Source organism: Rattus norvegicus, chromosome 6 (genome assembly GCF_036323735.1).
Source record: "Rattus norvegicus strain BN/NHsdMcwi chromosome 6, GRCr8, whole genome shotgun sequence".
Taxonomy (NCBI): Eukaryota; Metazoa; Chordata; class Mammalia; order Rodentia; family Muridae; genus Rattus; species Rattus norvegicus.
Genome location: NC_086024.1, coordinates 107,063,723 through 107,084,567, shown reverse-complemented (window position 1 = coordinate 107,084,567; position 20,845 = coordinate 107,063,723). Strand labels below are relative to the sequence as shown.

At 47.2% G+C, this 20,845-nt stretch overlaps 1 protein-coding gene across 1 annotated transcript in view; it reads right to left on the bottom strand.

Annotated features, from left to right (window-relative positions):
• Positions 1–20,041, bottom strand: part of Ttc9 (tetratricopeptide repeat domain 9) — a 34,835-nt gene extending 14,794 nt beyond the window's left edge. Inside the window, exon 1 of the mRNA NM_001134731.1 lies at positions 19,562–20,041. Within this exon, the coding sequence (NP_001128203.1) occupies positions 19,562–19,964 (403 nt within the window). The 5' untranslated portion in view covers positions 19,965–20,041. The remainder of the gene's footprint in view (positions 1–19,561) is intronic.
• Between the last annotated feature and the right edge of the window lie 804 nt (positions 20,042–20,845).

The window sequence follows — 20,845 nt, the reverse complement described above, 5'->3', positions numbered from 1 at the left end:
TGGTAGATTCTCCCTTAGGGCCTATGACATGTTTAGTCACGGGTTCTCGAGCCAGACAAAAGTGCTAGGAATGGGTTCCATCTTGTGGAACAGGCTTTTAGTCAAATCAGAAGATGCCCGGTTACTCCTTGCACCATCGCAGCGAGCGTATCCTGCCAGGCTGGTCATTATTATAGCTTTCAGGTTTACATTGGGGTGAGACTGCTGATTACCCTTCTGGTAGTGTGCATAACCCCTTCCAGAACCATAAAAACTAGCCAGTAGGCATGAATTTTGCAGGTGAGTTACCAGATTGAGTTTTCCATATTCTATACTTCAAAGCACCAGTGTGGTCAGTATCAAGGTCTTAGTGCCAAATTCTGGAGCATGGTAACCAAGAGCTATGACAATAGCCTGTAGCGACAATTTTGGAGGTTTTGTTTCTTTGAAGAACACAGAAATATTGTAAAAATAAGTTTCCACTTTAAACTCAGGTGTTGGATATGGGGCTCCTTCGGACAGCCCACAACAACTGACTATGATCTACCTGGTGCTCTAGCAGGGGTGTAATTTTGCCAGTGGCAGATAGTTTCTGAGATTCTGTGATACTGGCAATTCTGAGGACTTTTCTGAGGGAATATAAAATCTAGGGCTCTAAGAGGTGCGTGTTGCGTGTTGGTTGCTGGTTGTTGGTTATTTGATGTTGGTTGCTGTTGGTCATGGTTTAAGTGATGGTGTGCAAAGAAGAAAAGAAGAAATTAGATATCCTGCTGACTGAGATCAAAGTTGCCTCAAGAAACTCAACACCTTAACAGTAGGAAGTAGTCTAAAGAGAATGTCACCTCCTGTCCCCTCTCCAATCTAGGAGTTGAAAGGGTGGAAACGGAAAAAGAGTGGAGAAAGGGGGAAGAAAGAAGAATCCATAATGTAGCCAAGGACAATAGCCTAATATGTCAGGGGTACATGGTAACTCACTGGTCATCAACTTCAAAAGAGGTAACTCCATTCCTGGAGCTGGGATTTTTTGTCTGTTAGCCTGTGGTAGAAGGGAAAGTGTTGCCCCATTATAGCTCTAAATAAACATTTCATATATGTGTATGTATGTATCTTATCATATATCACATATATGTATGTATATATCTTAGGAAGAATCTCTAGGCATAGGTTTCCAAATGGCTTTTCCTTAAGGTCTTTGGTGTTATTTACTCCTCCGCACTCCTTCCCTTAAGGCATCTTAATCCGTTCTGTTCTATTATTTCTCTTTAACCCTTTATAGCACGATGGTCTATCTCCTTTCTTTTGAATACTCTCTCCACGTCTCTATACTAATTTCCTGACCTCTATAGGTGTTCCAAAACACACACACACACACACACACACACACACACACACACACACACACACACGCGCGCGCGCACACACCCCTGAAGATTCAAAGCTAGCATTCACAATGAGAGAAAACACGAAACCTTTGCCTTTCTGGGTCTGGGTTACCTCACTCAGAATGATTGTTTCCAGTTCCATCCATTTACCTGTGAATTTCATAATTTTGTTTTTCTTAATAGTTGAATAATTTTCCATTGTGTAAATGTACCACATCTTCATTGTCCACTCACCAGTGGATAGACATTCTATTTCCATTTTCTGGCTGTTGTGAATAAAGCAGTGATTGTGGATGAGTATATCTATAGTAGGATATAATATAATATAATATAATATAATATAATATAATATAATATAATATAATATATGTATATATTAGGATATTTATGTACTTTGGGTATATAAGAAACTGTATAGCTAGATCCTGTGTTAGATCTATTTCTAGCTTTTTTGTGGAACCTTCAATACTGATTTCCATAGTGGCTGCTCCAGTTTGCACTCCCACCAGCAGTGAACAAGTGTTTCCCTCCCTTCATCCAGGCCAACATTGTTTTCATTTTTAAAATCTTTATTTTCAGATGGACTCTCACTAAATTACCCAGGCTTGCCTTGGACCCGTCATCCCCTTCTGCCTTAGCCTCCTGAATAACAGATTACAAATCTGTGTTTCTTTTCTCTTTTAAAAAAAGATTTATTATCTATGTGTGCATGCCATATGTGTGCAGGTACCTGTGGAGGTCAGAAAAGGTCATTGCATCACTTGGACCTGGAACTGCAAGCAGCTGCAATCTACCTGCATGGGTGCAAGAAACTAAACTTGAGTTCTCTGGAAGATCAAGAAGTGCTGAACCATCTCTCCAGTCCCCCCGCCCCCCGTTGCGTGTTTCTAAAGAATATATAAGTGTTAATCTCAGGACAGTCATTAGGTACACCAGGACTAGCCAAAAGGGCAGAGATGTCAGACGGTCAAGTTCTAGAGCTGGGACATTTGCATGTAGAGACAAACACTTGTTCTCAGACAGACTGAAATCATCCTATTTCTCTTGGTGACTTAAGATTTCTTGCTGGAATGAGGGAACCTGGACAGAGGGATAGAGACAGGGCAGGACAAGGTGCTGCATGGTGAGATCAGAAGAATCCAGCTGTGCACCAGTGGACAGTACCCAGGTACCTCTCAGGAGTCAATCAGCACAAGTGTGGGGAATCTGGAGTGAGTGCAAACACAGCTAGACCTGTTTCTAAGCACTAACCCGAGTTACTCTTGACAACTGCCTCCAAGACACGGTCTAGTATTTTGTCCATATTTCAGATGAGGAAGTTGAGCCCCTTGCCGCAGGCCACCAAGTGAAGTGCTGAAACCAGGGTTACAGCTTAGGCCACCATCAGATTGGATTCCAGGCCTTCCCATGGTCATATTTTATAAATACATCTACCTTTCTCCTGCCCGCTGTCTCCAGCAGCTAGCTGTCAGTCCATTGTCCGTGATTTAAATGTTGCTGTTTCAAAATTGTTATATGGGCTCAGCAGGGTGGTGCATGTCATAGCCCTAGACTTCAGGATTTAGTGGTAGGAGGACTGGGTTCACAGTAAACACAGTGAGTTCAAAGGCAGCCCAGGCTACATAAGAGAAATCCTCTCTATAAAACAAACAAACTAAACAGCAGAAAGAGAAGGGGAGCAAGAGAGGCTGTTTTAGAATTATTTTCTAGCCAACATCATTCCCTTGAGATCCAAGCTGTCACGTGTGTCAACAGTTCACTCTGTCTCATTTGTGAATAGCATTGTATGGTGTGGGTGTGCTACTGTTAATCATTTATCTAGTGAGACACCTGATCTATTCATCTTCTATTAAAGTTAAGGTACAGTGTGGTTTTGCCATCATAGGGTTTATGAATTATGAGTTATTATGGGCAAAGCTGATAAGAATAATTATTCTTACTTTATTTCTCATGAACAAACACCCAAGAGTTCAATTTCTAGGCCATAAGGGAGCACATCCCTTCAGTCACTTGCTGCTAAGTGTAAAGTGAGTTTTAGTTTCTTGTAGATGATCAAGTACCCTTGCTCCTTCATTTCTATTAATAGCTCACTGAGAAAGTATGACTTCTTAAAAACTCTATCAATTATAACATACTCTTGCCTATTGATAAGGCTTGTATGATATGTGCCGGGGGAATCTCTTTCCAATGAAATTATGACTACAGTTGTGGTCATCAAGTGGATCTTTTTAGTTCCTAATAATGTACTTCACATAGTCACATCCTAAGTCAGAAGACACCCATGTCTTCAGGTGTTTACAATATTTGTCTCTTTTGTTCTTCTAGACAAGCATCTCTAAAGCATTTTAAATTCCTCACCTAGCGCCTGTCATGGCGGTCTTGCTTAGTAATAGTAGAACCTTCCAGGCATTATTGGTTCTGCTTCCAGAAGCTGGGGCTCTGGGAATCAAGAACTCAAGGACTTTTATTTATTCCATGAAAAATTCATGCGTGTGTACAATGTGTCTTGATCACAGCCACCCCTCAGTCCTACGTCTCCCTCCCAACTTCGTGTCCTCTATAATTAAAAATAATTTAACCCACTGAGCCCCATTAGTGATGCCCGTATGTCCAAGTGGAGGTCATCAACTGGGACACAGACAACCTGGCAGTGGCCACATGCCTAAAGAAAGGTGACACTTTCTCTCCCAGCAGCTGTCAACTGCCTCTAGCTCCCCTCAGTGACTTTCTAAGCCCTTTGCTCAATTAGTAGGGGGACGGTTGGGATAGCTTACTCCCGAGTCACACCCGCAGGAGTGGGACCTGGTGATGCTATTCTCCAAAGGCTTCTTCCAAGATTAGAGAGTGGGAAATGGTGAGCAGGAGGATGGCCAGATGGGAGCCAGTACCCTCCAAGTAACTGTGCCTTTGTTCTCAGAAATATGTTCCCTTCCTGACAAGCAGACAGAGGAGTCTCCCACTCACCTGCCGCTCCCACAGTCAGGATGCATTTGGCAGACTTATCTCGAGGGGGTAAATTTTTATTCCATCTCCACAACTGTTGGACCTCCTATTTTTGCTGACAGCCATGGGCTCCAACTAGAGTCGATATAAATTCTGCCAAATGTTTCCTTCATTTTCCTTGCTTCTGGGCTGCTCTCTTTGGGATACCCCTTTGGCCATCACCAACCTGCCATCTTCCTATCTCTGAGGCCTCCAGCTGGATGTCCCAGTGCTGGGGCGCTTTGGGATACCATCACTGTGGATCCCAGGCAGATGCCCTTGGTAAAGCTGTCTAATATGGACTCGCTCTCTGTGCCTTGTACTGGGGATTCGTGGGAAAGCACTCAAAAGACACTGCTTTCCTCAAGTTTTTATTCATATCCACTCTGGCAAGCAATCCCGTCACATTGCAGTTCTGCATGTGTATGCAGATCCAGCCAACTGTCAGTCAAACATATTTGGGGGGGAAAAGGAGAAAAAGCTGCATCTGTATTGAAAAGACTTTTTCTTGTCATCCGCTAAGACAGTGTTTATGACAGCTGTCCCCGAATAGCAAATGCCTTTTTAGGTCATGTGAGTAATCTCGAGATGATGTCAAGAACACAGGAGGATGTACAGAGGTCACAGGCAAATATGACACCACCTTGTATAAGGGACTTGAGGATTTGTAGATTTTTGCCTTCTGGTAGGGCTCTGAATCCATCCCCCCCCACCCCAAAGATGTGGAGAAGGATGAGCAGCCATTGAAGAGCAGGCGAAGGAACCAAGGTGGAAAGGCAGTTTAGCACCCTAAGCTGAAGGCGTATCTTAACAGTCACTTACGGGGTGTTTGAACCCACTGAAGAGAGCTGTACCATTGAGGTCAGTTCAGCCTTTGGTACATGTCTCCGGCCACTTCCAAGAAGGAAGGCCCTACCAGGCTGTGATGGCAGCTCTCTTTCAAGTTATCACAACCGTGGTCCCCCAAACTCACTCTTGGTCTTGATGTGACCCAGAAAGCAGTGGCGGGACAAAGGATGACAGTGTCTCGTGTGCTGAGTCTTTATTAATACCCGCTCCTCTGTCCGGAAGCAGGGGCTCGGGGATGTCAGTTTGGCTGTTTGCTACATAATGACAGGTATGATCATCCAAAGTACTCGGGATAAACCCACGTCCCACCGTCTCTCCCTTGTCTGCTCTGTCTGAGAACTTATCTCAGTCTGGCCCTGAGCTGGGGATGGGGAGAAACCAGAAGTCAAAGTCTCATCCTGCTCTCTTTGGATATTGTGAAGGTTTGGATGAGAATGTCTCCTGTGGGCACACATCACCTGAGGCCAGAAGACCCGCCCACCTTCCCGTGGCAGCCTTCAGAAAGGACAAAGGAGAAGCTTTTGCTCTGCGCCCGCTGCCTTCAGATCAGGATGTAAAGTTCTCAGCTCCAGCACCATGCCTGCGTGTATGCAGCCAGGCTTCCCACCCTGAGAATGAAGGACTAATCTTCTGACACTGTAAGAGAGCCCTGATTAAATATTGTCCTTTATAAGAGCTTCCTTGGTTGTGGTGTCTCCTTACAGCCGTAGAACAGTAACTGAGACAGACGAAACAACAACAAGAACAGCAAACCAAACCTTCCTGTTCTGACCACCTTCCTGCCATCCTTGTAGCCCAGCAACATCTCTTCTGCCCCCATCGACTTTCCCCCTAGCCCTCCATCATGTTATCAGATGCTTGGGGTGGGTTATCAGGCAGAGCCTTGCACACCCTCTCTGGCGGCGAGGTATCAGAGCAGATTGTTCAAATAACCAAAACACCGACTAGTCGCTGAATGAACAATGGCACGCTAGTGCAACTGGAACACCGTACAGGATAATAACATTTAATGGCACCAAGCTATTCTCAGTGGAAAATACCGATGGAAAAATGGAGGGTACATACATGTGCACACTGAATGGCTTAAAAATAAACAGTGCCCCCCCACCCCCCGCTCGCCCAAGCAAGAAACTATCCACCCCACCCCACCCGCAGAGGATTAACTTTAACAGCTGCCTCAGATGAGCTCGGGGAAGCTTGGAGGTGGGTACTGGGTAAATTCAAGTGGACAGAACACAGCCATATCGCTCTGCCCGTGTAAGGACAGGAGCTGGGGGAGGCTGATGTGAAAATGAGGGAAAGGGTGATAACCGTGGAAGGCAGAAGGACCCAAGTAAGGGTCTAGCGATTCACTCCTGATTGTGTGATGGTGGGTAAGCTTTCATAAGGCTGTCTCCTCGTGCATCCCATCACCTCCAGTAAAACCCGAATTAACTCAACAGACTAGTGTAATGGTACGAAAGGAGGTGGCAGCGAGAATTGGGCTGCCATTGGTGACACGGAGGGGGACTGAGCAGCACCCTGTGGGGCTGCAAGAGTCAAAGTGGACCAGCTTCAGTCTTTCAGAAACCGGGGAAGGCAAATTATGGAGTGACATGGCTGACGACTATTTGTTTATTGATTGTCCTAACTTCTTGTACTTTTGACAACCTTGATTGCTACAATGCTTTATTTTATAACTAAAAACCATTAAGACAAAACATGAAGAAAAAAACAAACGCTGGTCTATGTTCTGTTAAAGAGGAAAGTGTAGCCACAGAGACAGATCTGTCAGACATTGGTCTATATTCTGTTCAAGAGAGGAGTTGCCACACAGACAGTACTGTCTGGGTCTTGGGCTCGCCTGGAGTAGAGAGGACTGGGGACATTCTTCTCTTGGGAACCCCCCCCCCCAATAGAGGAAATCCACAAGGATTTTCAGGCCACCATCCTTTTACTTCGGGGATACCCAGCCAAGCTGGAGCTGTTTCCATTCTCAACCTAGGAGGAGCTCTGGGGTCTAGACACCCGCATGACACCATAGAAGATGGGCAGCATTTTCTCTCGTGGCACCTGCCTCACCCCATTCCATCAAGTCCTTGCCGTCAGACAGCTTGGGGAGTGGTCTGATTTGTGAGAGTACCCGCCCCTGGACTGTAGTTCTCTCCCTGCTTGGTCAGTTCAAGGAAAGAACTTGAACTGGGGCAGAGGACGGAACAGGGAGAACTGACACATTCAGACACATCTAATTGTGTCAGCCTGGAGCCCACAACGGTCAAGAATCCAGCACTTTCTTTCCCTTTTGGTTTTGGACTATATATTGTGCGTGTGCGTGTGCTTGTGCGTGCGTGCGTGTGTGTGTTTTATGTTCATGGGTTATGGAGCTCAGAGGTTGACTTTATTGTCTCCTCTGTCTCTCTCCACCATATACATTGAGGCAAGGACTTGGCCCAAGAGCTCATAATTCAATTAGTCTAAGTAGGAATCTTGCTCTGGGAATACTCTTGCCTTCACTTCCCAAGTGATAGGCTTACAGGTGTGCCACTGCTCCCGCCCAGAATTTATGTGGGTGCTGGGGACCTAAACTCTGGTTTCAAGCTTATGTAGCACGTATTTTGTTCACAGAACCATTTTTCCTGGTGCCCATCAAGCAGTTTCTATGTATTTCCTCCTGAATGGATGGATCCCTCACTCCAGGGGCAGGGCAAAGATTCTTAAATTCTTGGCTCCAGGAAAGGGGGTCCTGATAGAATTCAGATGACTCTCTAGAGAACATCTGGTCAACCTTTCCTTCACTCAGCCTCCCACATCTACACCAAAGGTGTTGGATACATCTTGTTCACCTAACCTAGCCTGTGGCTGCTTAGTAGGGGTGAAATGTCCATGACCTATGACCCTTCCTCTGCCCTTAGTGCTTTCCCATATCCTTCCTGTGTTCCTAGAGCCTCCTTTGCCACGTCCTCCTTCTCTCCTCCCATATGCCTCCCTCTGCTGTCATTAATATAACCACCTCTGCACATAGCTGTCATTTAAATCATCTTCTATATGTCAAGCACTGTGCTGGGTATGTGTGCCTGTATCAACTAATCATATGCCATTCCTATGTGGTACGTACCTTATCTCTGTGCGTTAATGAACAAAGTGGCTCACAGGGTTGGGATCTGTCCGGAGTTCATGGAAAAGCCAAGGTTCAAGTCCAGACCCTTACACTAAGCAAAGATCTTCCCCCATCATACCACCTTGTGTACTTCTGGGGCCCTGCCGTGCAGCTCAGGTGTCCCTTTCTGAGCACACATAAGCACACGGACCCCCCCCTTTAGAGGTGTCAGACAAGAGTTCACTCACATTCCTAATACTTCTGTGGTCTCTCCCATCTGGAGGTGACAGGTCCCCTAGAGAAATGTTTCGACTTAGTATGACCAAAACCTTCAGACGCCCCAATGCTATTCAGCCTTATGCCCAGGGTGGCTTCTTTGTAAGATGCTAGAATTTGGCCAATGTCTATTCCCCAAAACTCTTCCCCTTGCCAACCCCTCTCTAAAGCTTTTTGTTTCTTTCCCTATCTCCCTGGGGTAATTTCTAGTGCTGAATGACTGTGCAGGTAGAGTCAAAAGTCATCATTTGACAAAAGTCACAAATCGTGGCAGATACAGCATCCATATTGCTCCTTCTGGTCACCAGTGGGTGCCGGGATCCACAGAGAAGTTTATATTGGCTTTAACCTTGCTCAAGCCATCATCCTCTCAGAAGCCCCCTATTCATCCCTAACATCCTGGGAGACAACAGAGTCCCTTGGCCTCTTCTCCAAGCTGCAAGGGTTGCCTGGGGATCTCAGCCAAGCCCTTTGAATGAGTAGCTGTCAGCACAGATGAGTAAGCCAGAATAAAGGAGAGCTTGTCTCCCGTTCCCCTCCCCAGCTCCTGCCGTTCACAGGGATAAAGGATAAGCTAGGGAAATGGCTAGAAGCCCTTAAAATCCTACTGGTTTGGTGCTCCTGAAAGAGAAATTACCTGTTGTTTATATGTACAGGGAAACTGAGCCTCTACCTGAAGTTGAAGAACTGGTTTTCAGCAGAGCCTAGGCTCAAAGGCTGGCCCTCACATGACATTCTGAGAGCAGAGTGGTGCAAGTCTGGGTGGTGAAGAGCCGCGGGCAGGTGTCCGGTAAAGATCAAATGAATGATCAGGCTTCCTTCTGGGGCTCCTGCTGCTCCCTTCAAGGATTTCCCAGACAAGAATCCTAAATGGTCACCCCACACCTTCCCAAATGATAGAGCAGGAACATCCAGGAGCAACTTACATCACAAGACCTGATACTACTCTTCCCCGTCCTTTTACTTTTTTTTTATTATTAGATATATTTCTTGACTTACATTTCAAATGTTATTCCCTTTCCTGGTTTCCTGTCTATAAGCCCTCTCCTCGCTCCCCCATCCATCCCCCTTACTGCCCCCCTCATATTCCCCTGCACTGGGGGGTCCAACCTTGGCAGGACCAAGGGCTTCCCCTTTCCACTGGTGCCTCAAGGCTATTCTCTGCTACATATGCAGTTGGAGCCCTGGGTCAGTCCATGTATAGTCTTTCGATGGTGGTTTAGTCCCTGGAAGCTCTGGTTGGCTGGCATTGTTGTTTTTATGGGGTTGCAAGCTCCTTCACCTCTTTTAATCCTTCCTCTAATTCCCCCCAAGGGGGTCCTGTTCCCAGTTCAGTGGTTTGCTGCTAGCATTGACCTCTGTATTAGACATGCTCTGGATGTGTCTCTCAGGAGAGATCTATATCCGGTCCCTTTCAGCGCCAGACGAAAATTGATGCTAATGTATGGTATCTTCCTACACTGTGGAGTACCGTGCTACCTGGATTGAGCTCTGTATGTAGACTGGATCCTACCAGGGACATAAAGAGAAAATATGGGCTCTGGAAGAATTTGTTTGACATCTTTGATGTTACTCCTCTGACAAGACAGTTGCTAATTCCCAGAGTAATGAGGAAAAATTGTACGTTGGGTTACCTTGGGGTAAATGTAAGGAAAGAAAAAAAAATCTCATAATTTTTCTATCCAGAAAACTAATGTCATCATTTTTCTTTTTTAAAAAAGTTATGAAGCATATAGTTAGAAAATCCAATGAGAGATTTTATATAAAGAGCTAAGCTCGTTGACTGACTGTCCTCTGTTTGAAGTTCCTTAACTAACCTCTTTTTTCAAAAGGTGATCGTTCACAGCTACAATTTCACGTAACCTCAAATTTGACACTGTTATTGTCTCTTGGATATTTCAATAGAGGAAGTCATATTAAATGCTGTTCAGCATTGTGCCTTTTTACGTAATAAATTTTTCAGGACTGGTCACGTGAGAACACACAGAAGCATGTCGTTCTGTGAAATGGCCTTCAGTTCAGAAGAGAAGGACACATCTTTAAGAGACTAGAAGGACGCCAGGCTTCTGCCTGTGCTCCTAAAGATAGAGGTGTATAAGAGAGCAAGTGGCGTTTCCGCCCTCAGAGAACATACCCTGCTCCTTCCCCAGCGGGTACCTCCTTCTGCATCTGAAGTGAACGCCTAGTCTTAGCACGGCCACTTACACTTCTCAAAACTTGTGGCTGGAGCCGCAGACCTCAGAGCAGTCAGGAAGCTGGGAGGAGAGGCCAGGGTGGGCTTCGGAGTCTCTATGCCCATTAAACGGTTCTACATACAGACTTACTCTTCTCTGACCATACAAACCCAGGTCACCTTTCCACAGACATGGGAAGGTTTTAGGCTTGTGGTTTGGGTGGGAAATGTCCCTACAGGCTCAGTTATTTGAACAGTTTGGATTTTCTTGGTTGTCTCTGTTTGGGGGGGTTGGTAGGCGGCTGGCAGACACAGGGCAGCAAGAACAGGGCTTATGAGATATAGCCCTACTTCCCGCCTGAGCATTCTTCCTAACAGTGGGTCCTCTGACCAGTCACTGCAGGCTCTCACTGCTTCAGCCACAGAGCACTCCTGTAGCCACACCCTCCCAGGCATGAAGACTGTGAGCCCTGCTCGATCCATCCTCCCTTTCTTAATTTGTTTCTGTCATGTATTCTGTCACAGCATGAAAGCCCACTAACACACCAGCTCTGCTTGGCCACAGAAACCAGGACTCTCCCTGTGACCTCCCGGGACCAGCATGAAATGGGATCCCATGAGGCAGGTGCAAGCACTATGCTTGAGTTCCAGGAGAAATGACGAAAGGATGGACACAGGAGTTTGCCCTAGAAACGTCAACGCTTATCCTTCTAACGCCAATGGGATGTAGTCTGTGTCGCCGCAAAAGAGGAAAACAGATGGACTGATGGAAATTCCAAGAAGACCCATTTCGGTACCAAAGCCATGTGGCATGAACAGCTAAAATGGCAGGCTTTGGAATTACAGATAAGTTCTAATTTGCTATGCACTGCTACGTGGCCAAGGGAAAAGATTTAACTGTTCCAAGTTTGAGGTTTCTTTTGTCTTATAAGGCCGTGCAGATCAAAGTGGAATATACACATGTGAGTTCATTGAAAGGAGAAACTTAACTTCATCTTGACTGCTGCAGACCCCTAAGCCCAGGATCTACCACGTAACTGGTACGCTATAAACAGCAAGTGAACGGTTGGGTAATTAGGTTCCTTAATACAAGGCAGATATACAAGACACAAGCATTTTCAGTCTTCTCAAACACATTCGTGGATCATGTACAATGTGCCAGGCATTGGGTTCGCGTGAATCTTTTCTGCCTGTACTACTGGTTACTGTGAGTAGCATGGTTGTTGTTTTGCTGGTGGTGGTTGCTACAAGGCTCCTTTAAGATGACTTTCCCTATCACTGGAGATGACTGACTAAGCCAAACGGAAAATTTGTGATGCCGACCAGAAAATCCATATACCAATTGGCAATCATAAATTCCTGTCTTACACAATTCTTGAGCCCGCCAGTTAATACCAATTTATTCTTGTGCTTTACACATGGAGGTACTATAGAGGGGATACATTTGTGATTCCCCAAGTATCCTCTGTAAATTCTGCCTGTCATTTGGGTGCCTAAGTAAATAAACCTAAACTATTTTCCAAGTCCCTTTGGTAAAAAGATGGACGGATGGAGAGATCACCTGGACACATTCTAACCTGAGTTTCTTTGGCTTAAGTCAACTCTCCTCGACACTTAAAGCTTACTATTATTTTAAAATGAGAACTATTGGTTTGGGTCCTATTGGACATGGTTCTTCTTCAACGATGATATAAAAATATGCATGAACAAAATATACAATAGCTAATGAACTCCACATTGCCATGAGCAGTGTCAAGTCCATATGGACCTCATCAGCAAAACACAACTTTTCTATGGCACTTTTTTAAAGATTTGTTTTTATTACTGTTTAATTATGCATCTCTGTGTGGGTGTGTGCACACAGGAGGGGAGGCCACAGAGGTCAGAGATGTTAGATCCCTGTAGAGTTGAGGTTATAAGCAGCTGTGAGCCACCCAAAGTGGGTGCTTGGAACCCAACACGGATGTTCTTCAAGAGTAGGACGTGCTCTTGACAGCTGAGCCAACTCTCCACCTGTCTTTGGTCTTTTTATGTCTGATGTCCTTGTCCGAGCTAGGGCACATATGTCACTGTGTTGTGATCGAGACTAAGCCACAGTCTCCAAAGGGAATTAGGACATGTTGGGTTGGTTGGTTGAAACATCCAGTTTCCATCCTAGAAGAGCCTGATGAGAATGAGTACAGGGCAGAGAGGTTGTCCTGTGCGGAGCTGGTACCCAACCTTTACACTCCTGGAGCAGCTTCAGGCTCTTCTGCACCCCGGTGTTTCTTCCTGTCTGTGCAGCAGCCAGATCTCTGCATCTTTTACAGACATTCTTGAGCTGTAGGGAATCTGATCTTAAGATGCCTCCCAGAGTTTCTGGCTAGAGGCTGCCTGACGTACACCCCTCAGAGGCAGAGTAAGCGTCCACTTCAGCGACTCTGCCGAAAGCCCAAGGCCAGACTGCTCTTCCCAGTGTCTTCCTGGAACGCGTTCTATGCATTTCCTGTCCCACCTTTCCTTGGGAGATGGTCTTAGAAGCTACATTTGTAAGGACTTCGTGATGTATTGTCTAATATGTTATCTACACAACAACCCCAGGTCCCAGGAGCTTTGAGCCTCCCTTCCTTCCCTCCCCTTTCACCAATTCTTCCCCACAATCTCATCTTCCGGACACCAGGCAATTGCTTGTCGCTAGTCTTGGAATTCCTCTTCATTGTTCCTCTTTTGTATTTGTGACTCCTGTTCCTCTATGCTAGGCTGTCCGGTTCCACCGCACCTTTTGCTGAATATCCTTTCTTTCTAGACTTCATCTCAGTGTCTACATCCAGTTTTGTATACTTAAATGTATCCATTCGGTCCTCTTCCACAGACTCTTTTAGGGTTGACTTCAAAGACAGACCATTTATGAAGCTGCCTCGGGCCCAGAAGTTTTCCGTGCCTGTTTTTATATTCTTCTGTTGCCGTAGGTGAAGCCTGATGACAGCATATAGCATGTGTGTGAGATAAGTGCTGTTTTGTTCTTTGAAGCCCCCTTCACGTTTGAATTCACAATATCCTGCAAGCACAGACTTATGGTGGATCCACGACACAGAGTTCAATGAGAGGAGGTAAAGGTGCATATCTATAATGAAGGGGAGGCATTAGCAGACCCAGGAGGGGTCTCTTCACATTCAGAAACCAGAAACCTCTTCACATTCAGAGTTGGGGGACCTAACACAAATATCCCATAGAACCCGACCATATCACTTGTTTCTGTTGGTTCTCTGGTGTAAGCCAATCACTTATGCTAGAACTGGTACAAAGGAGAGAATAGGGTGACCCACGGCTCCTTCCTCTCTCCTTTCTCACTTATCAGAAAACCCTGTAGAAAGTGTGCATATGGCATCTGCACATAATATAGGCATATAAAGAAGTTAAATAAAAACAGTTCATTTGTGTAGCATTTCCACTGTTCCAGTAGGAATACATTATGCATGCATGTAGGAACTACAAAATATGAATTGTGTAATATTTGATTCTACATGCAAGTTAAATAGTCATATTCTCATTTAAAACTGGCATTGCACAAAACACAGATGAATAGTAAGGCTTATTCCAATATCAGACTTTGACTTTCTTCACTTGTAATGACATTGAATAGCAAATTAAAACACAAAACAAAACAAAAAAACTACCATGTCAAGAAAGAGCAGCCATGACAAATAAGGGAAGGGGGATTTTTATCTTTTGCTTCATTCTGGTTGGGTTGTTTTTGAGACAGCCCAGCTCGAATCCACTATGTAGACCATACTGGTTAGCCCTGAACTCACCATGTAGACCAGGCTGCCTGGCCTTAAACTCACCATGTAGACCAGGCTGCCTGGCCTTAAACTCACCATGTAGACCAGGCTGCCTGGCCTTAACACTATGTAGACCAGGATGGCTAGCCTTAAATTCATAGCTCTCTTGCTTTAACCTTCTAAGTACTGAGTTGCAGTGATGTCCCAGGCAAGATTTGTATGTTTGGGGATCTTTAGAGATACGATTTCCCTGTTTTCTTGAACAGGATCCGTATTTCCATGTTGCGCTAGGCTCTTGTCTTAGCTAGGTTCCTACTGCTGTGATAGAGAACCACAATCAAGTGCCATTTGGGGTTGGCAGCCAAAAGGAGCCTAAAACCGGGTTCCTTTGGGCCATCTCATCCCAATCATAGTCTGCCGTGAAGGGAAGTCAGAATAGGAACTCAGCAGGAACGTGGAGGCCATGGAGGAGCGTTGCTTACTGGGTTGCTCTTTGTGCTTTGTTCAGCCTGCTTATATACCGGGTCCAGTACGGGCTCGGCCCTCTCACATCAATCACATGAAGAAAGCACCACACAGGTTTGTCTAGAGGCCAGTCTGATGGGGGCAACTGAAGTTCCTTCTTTCCAAATAATCCTGGCTTGTGTCAGCCTGACAGAAAACTAGGACAACTCTGAAGATTACAACCAGTCCTGACCTATGAGTTCAAGACATGTCTATGAGGATCAATGAAACTAGTTTCAGAGGACACCATCCCAGGACTTCTCTTGGTATAAACCTGCTTGTAGGCCTTGTCATACTTTTATATTGGGGGCTTCAGCTGAGACCAATCTGATACTGTCTATCTTTTGTTAAGACAAAAGAAATCTCCCAAACAGATGGCTCTAAATACATCGAAAATGGCAATAGAACAAAATGGTGTTCGTTGCAGGTTATTGGACGTATTAGAGCACACATTCCCAGCCTCTGGATCCAATGGCACCTAGCCCCATTGCTGCCATTTAAATCTTGGGCATCACTTGAAAATATCAACAAAGCAATACGTGGGGCATCTTTGTAGCCACACCCCTAACTCAGCCCCCAGAGCCCAAAGAGGAAATGCTCTACTCTTCAAAGGTACCAAGGCCCCAGGAGAATCAGGGGTCTTGTTCAGAGTCAACCAGACCCTCTCATCAGTCAAACGTGTGCTTGCTCTGCGGCCAGGAAAGCTCAGATTCCTCAGTCTTCTTAGACCGTCTTGTCTATTAAAATTTTGAAGGAAGAGAATACTATTTCCTTTAATCTCCCAGAAAACAAGTCATGCAAAATCCCATCTATTATCCTTCCACAGCTAGCCAGAGACCTCCCGAAAAAAATGAAACCTGATCAGAACAGACAATAGCCTGACACCATTTGCAGATGGTCTGCACACCCTTCTTGGGCTCCCAGGGCCATTCAAATGGGTGTTAAACTAACACCTCCTACTGCTTCCCAGCAGCCCCCCTGGCTTTTATTTGGGGCGGGGTTTTAATAGACAGAGCAGGAAGGATCAGGAGCTTAAGTTTTCTCCAGAAGCCTCACCTCAGCTTCGTGTTTGGAGAATAGCAGCCCTTAGCAACACAGCCTAATTCTCTAGGTATTTCTAGGCTATTCTAAGTTCTTTCCTCTATCTCTACATATGGTCCTATGTGGAAAGACAGTGCTGTAACGACCATATCACCAGGCTGCCCAGGTGTCAACAAAAACCCAATGGAAGTCACCTGCTTTTCAACCAGGATGAATCTGCTTTTGCGTTCCTCTTTCCTGTCAGCCAACACTCAGGGGACAGGCCACCTCACGGGCCAGACTGGACTGTGCTAGCCCTAACTAAAACATCACAAATCTTTCTACTTTTCTTTCTATCCAAACATAACTGAAAATGCACACTTAATTTTTTAAAAGTTTTTTGAGACAGTGTTTCTTTATGTAGCCTTGGCTGTCCTAGAACTCATTCTGTAGACCAGGCTGGCCCCAAACTTACAAAGATCTGCCTGCCTCTGCCTCCCAAGTGCTGGGATTAAAGACAAGTGCTGTCGTGCCCAGTAGACTTATTTTTTTTTATTTTGCATTTAAAATAATCTTCATGAAATATTTTAATGACATATATAAATGCTTTTGACACAATGTAAGTGGAGTTAAAAGCAGGATATGTGATTGCATAAATAGGAGGACATGGACCCTTGCTTTGTAAACATACACACACACACACACACACACACACACACCACCACCACCACCACCACCACCGACACCACCACCACCACCACCACCGACACCAACACCATACCACTCACACATTCAACACAGATTTCCTTTTTGTTTTTGAGACAGGATTTCTGTATGTGATCCTGGCCATCCTGGAATTTACTCTATAGACCAGGCTGTCCTCGGACTTAGAGATCTTCCTGCCTCTGCCTCCTGAGTGCTGGGATGAAAAGTGTGTACACAATCAGGCTAAACACGGATCTCTTTAGGTGGAGGAGTTAGAGGTCATTCTGCATTTCTCTAAATGTTTTGCCGTTTTCTGGAAGAACACATCTACATAGGTATCCACTACTCTGATAATCCCATGAGGAAGGATTATTTGCTACTACTTAGAACTTCCGGAAGGCTGATAACTGATTTCACATATCGACCCAAAGGTCAGCCATGTCAACATCTCACCAAGTGATTTCGGTGTGGAGCCTTCCTGCTGTGTGCTGAATTTTCCACACAAGGTAAGGACTTTAACTTCCTCAGAACTGGCCAGTTGGTCATCTCTCGCATTGCTATGTGAGACCTGGAGACATCTGGCGGTCCTCTCAGAGCCTTGAATCAGGGTGCTGTATGTTTTTCCTCCCTGATCACCAGGGCTGAGGGCTCCCTGAAGAGTTTTGAAAAGTGGGGTTTGAGAGCCCAACTGAGTCTGAGCGTCTGGTAGCAGAAGAGGTCCAGATGATGCTGGTTTTCTGCATCAAGCTGTGATGGACAGGGCCTTTGGAGACGGATGGCTCTGGCATCTCGGGACAGTCCTCTGTGAGGTGAATGGCCATGTTTCTTTCAGATCGCTTATATTAAAAAAAAATTAGTAAAAGCTGGGCATGGTGATGCACACCTTTAATCGCCAGTGCTCTGAGGGCAGAGACAGGTGAATATCTGAGTTCAAGTCCAGTTTGATCTACACAGTTCCAGCCCAGTCAGGGCTACACAGCAAACCCTCTCTCAAAAAAGTAAAAGTGCATGTAAGGAGCCTAAGAGCACACAGGCTGCATTATTAATGTTCGTAAGCGACGGGCCCCAGGGCAGGCAGAGGAAGGAAAAGTCCTCTGGGTTTATTTCCCGTCTGTCATCAGTGAACTGTTCTCAAGTGTTGGTGTGATGGGGACAGAAGTGGAGATTGACCTCCACCTCTGTGGTCACCTTCTCTGACCAGGCAGGCATGACCAAGGACATACTTTGGGTTTCACCATGGAAGTGTGGCCACTTGTGGGGTGGAGGGCAGGCAGTGCTAGCTACTTACCGGCTGGTAGCCAGAGCTGTGGGGTTAATGTAGTCCTAGAACAGCCATGGACAATACTGGAAGCAGGGTCCATTACAACTCCAAAATCACTGCATCAGCCATCCAGAGGGCCTCCTCCTCCGCCCATGGAGGCGCTGCCCTTTAACTGTTCATTGGGGCAGTGGCCAGAGGCATCAGGTATCCTTTTATGGAGCCGCAAACTCCATCCTTCTGGGCCATCATGTTCTCTGGTCATTCTTTGTAATCGTAGGACCAGTGTCACCATCTCTGTAATTGCCCTTGGTATTCATTCTCTCCATTTGTAAGCTACTTCACCATGCATGAAGTGTCTTCCCGGCTGGGTTTCACCCTAGTAAAGATGACCCCTGGTGGGGGCATGGCATGGGGTAGAGCACCTCCCTAAAGATGACCTCAAACATGGCACAGTGTGAAGGCAGAGGAGGCTGGCGCTCAGTGCCCAAAAGGTACACAGCAGATCGACATTTCTGAACGGACCGTAGTTGGAGTCTTTCAACCTCCAGATACATCCCCCCAACCCTGGTTCCTACTCCCTAACAGGCCATACTTAGTTCAAGCAACTTCCAAGGTTAGAAAGGAAGAAAAGCCTTTCATTCTAACAAAGAGGCTTGACTATGTCCTAAACCCAACACACCAGGTGGGATTAGAGGAGAGGGTGGTTTAGTCACTGTGAGGCGGTTGTTTATGACACTGTTTGCCACATTTCACAGAAGTCCTCAGAGTTTTTCTTTTTTACAGGCTTTAAATTTTCTCTAACACACACACACACACACACACACACACACACACACACACACACACACTCTTACGCCTCATCCCTAAAGTGCACCATGGACTGTACACCTTCAGCCCAACAGAAGAGCCTTGGGCAGGAGACTAAGAATTCAGCAGGGCTAAGGACCAACCATGAACTCAGAGCCCTGAGACTACTGGTGCAACGAACAGGAAAGAGAAGAAAGTGACATTTTTGGAATCCATTTTACTCAGGATGCTGAAGACATCCTGAAAAAAAAAAATCTTTTTGCTACTGGGGCAGGAGAACTTGAAGGAAGGCCTGTTTCTACCTGGATGCTTACTTAAGGGAAGACCTAGGCCAACTTTGGAGCCAGTGACAGCAGAGTGAGGCAGACAGGTGCATGGGCTGTCCTTAGAGCCCATGGCTTCTGGGGGCACACTTGGGTGCTATCTCTTCAGTCTGAACCCAAGTGAGCAGTAGTAGTCGCTGACAGACCCGCTGAGTCGCCCTTTGTCTGCCCAGTCATTTATAGGAAAGATTTACCATGTTTGCAAGGGAAGAGACTCAAGATGACTATGGCCTTTGGAAGGCATCGTCTTGAAAGTCACACTTTTTCTCAAGCGCCTCCCTCCCAGATTTCCTCCCCAGAGCACCACTGTCACGGGAGGGAGTCTGCACCACGATGTACCTCAAAGGCGCTCTGGGACCCAGAGAGACTAGGTCGGGAAAAGCTGGGGACCGGACGCGTGGCCGGGCGGGGCCCCCGGAGGCCCGGGAAAGGAGGGGAGGGGGTGCGGCGGGGCGCGGCTTACCTGCCAGGCTGTTGTAACAGTCGATCTCAATGGCTTCAACCGTCTTGCTCTGTTCCTCCGAGAGGCGGCTGGCTTTGGGAATCCCTGCCGGGGAGGCTGGCCGTGCGTCCCGCTCCCGCTCCCCCGGGGGCGGCAGCAACCCCTTCAGCTCCAGCAACGCCCGGTGATATTTGCCGATGGCTTCGCGGAATTTCTTGTCCTTGTAGCACTGCGCCCCTTGGCTCTTAAACTCGTGCGCGCGCCGGATAAGCTCCGCGGGCTCGGCCGCCGCTCCAGCCTGGCCCCGCTCCGGGGCCCCTCCGCCGCTCGGGACGCACGGTGGCGGCCCGGGCCGCGGTCCCTCACCGAGCGCGGGCGGGCTAGGGTTCCCTGAGGCTCGGGCTGCCAAGCCCTTCCTCTCCATCCGGCCGCCGCCCGCGCCTCGAGCGCGCCGCGATCCGGGCTTTAAAAGCGCCGGGCGCTGGCTTCGCGCCCCGCAGACTCCGCCGTGGCCGTGACCCTGGGCGCCGTGCGCTCGCCCCGCACTCCCATCCTCGTCGCCAGCCGCCCGAGGCTGCTCCCTCCTCCTGCGATCTCTCGGCTCCGAGCTCCCTCCCCCGCTCCCTCGGCGCCCGCCCTCGTCCCCGCCCTTTTCTGCTCCCGCAACCTGCCCCCGCGGGCTACCGGACCCAGTGCGAGCCTGGCCCTGGTGCAGGGGACAGCCGGCCCGACTGGGGTGGTGGTGATTGTCGCTGACCCGGAAGAAGCTGGGCTTGCTCAAAGGAGGGGAGGATTAGCGACAAAGAGGGCCCCCTGGTTCCCATTCATCCAGCCTTCCGAGGCACGCCGTGGCCGAACGAAGCTGTGGGGGAGGGGTGCGTGTGGGGGAGGACTTGGGAGTTGGGGGGGGGGTCACCTCAATAGCTTTCTTTAGGACTAAAGAGAAAGGTGCGCCAGGGAGCAAGGAAAATAAGCAGGATCCATTGCTTGTTTTGTTTGCAGTAAGACATTACTATTTTAGGTGGCAGGGCCTCCCTTTTGTGAATCCAGGTTGTCTCTGAGGTGTGTCTCCCGGGCGCCCAGGACACTGGGTGCACGTCTGCGTGCCTGGCGTTGTATTCCGGGAGACTGTGTGTGCTTACGCTATGTGCGTGCGCAGCTATGCAGAATGAATCACAGAAGCGGAGATGGGAACACCTGTTACTGTTGGTCATCGGCTTCGCGGGCACAGGGTTCCAGTTTCCATTACTGGACAGTTCCGCGCCCTTACTGGGGAGGCTCCTTCCTTCATTCTTTTACTCTGTC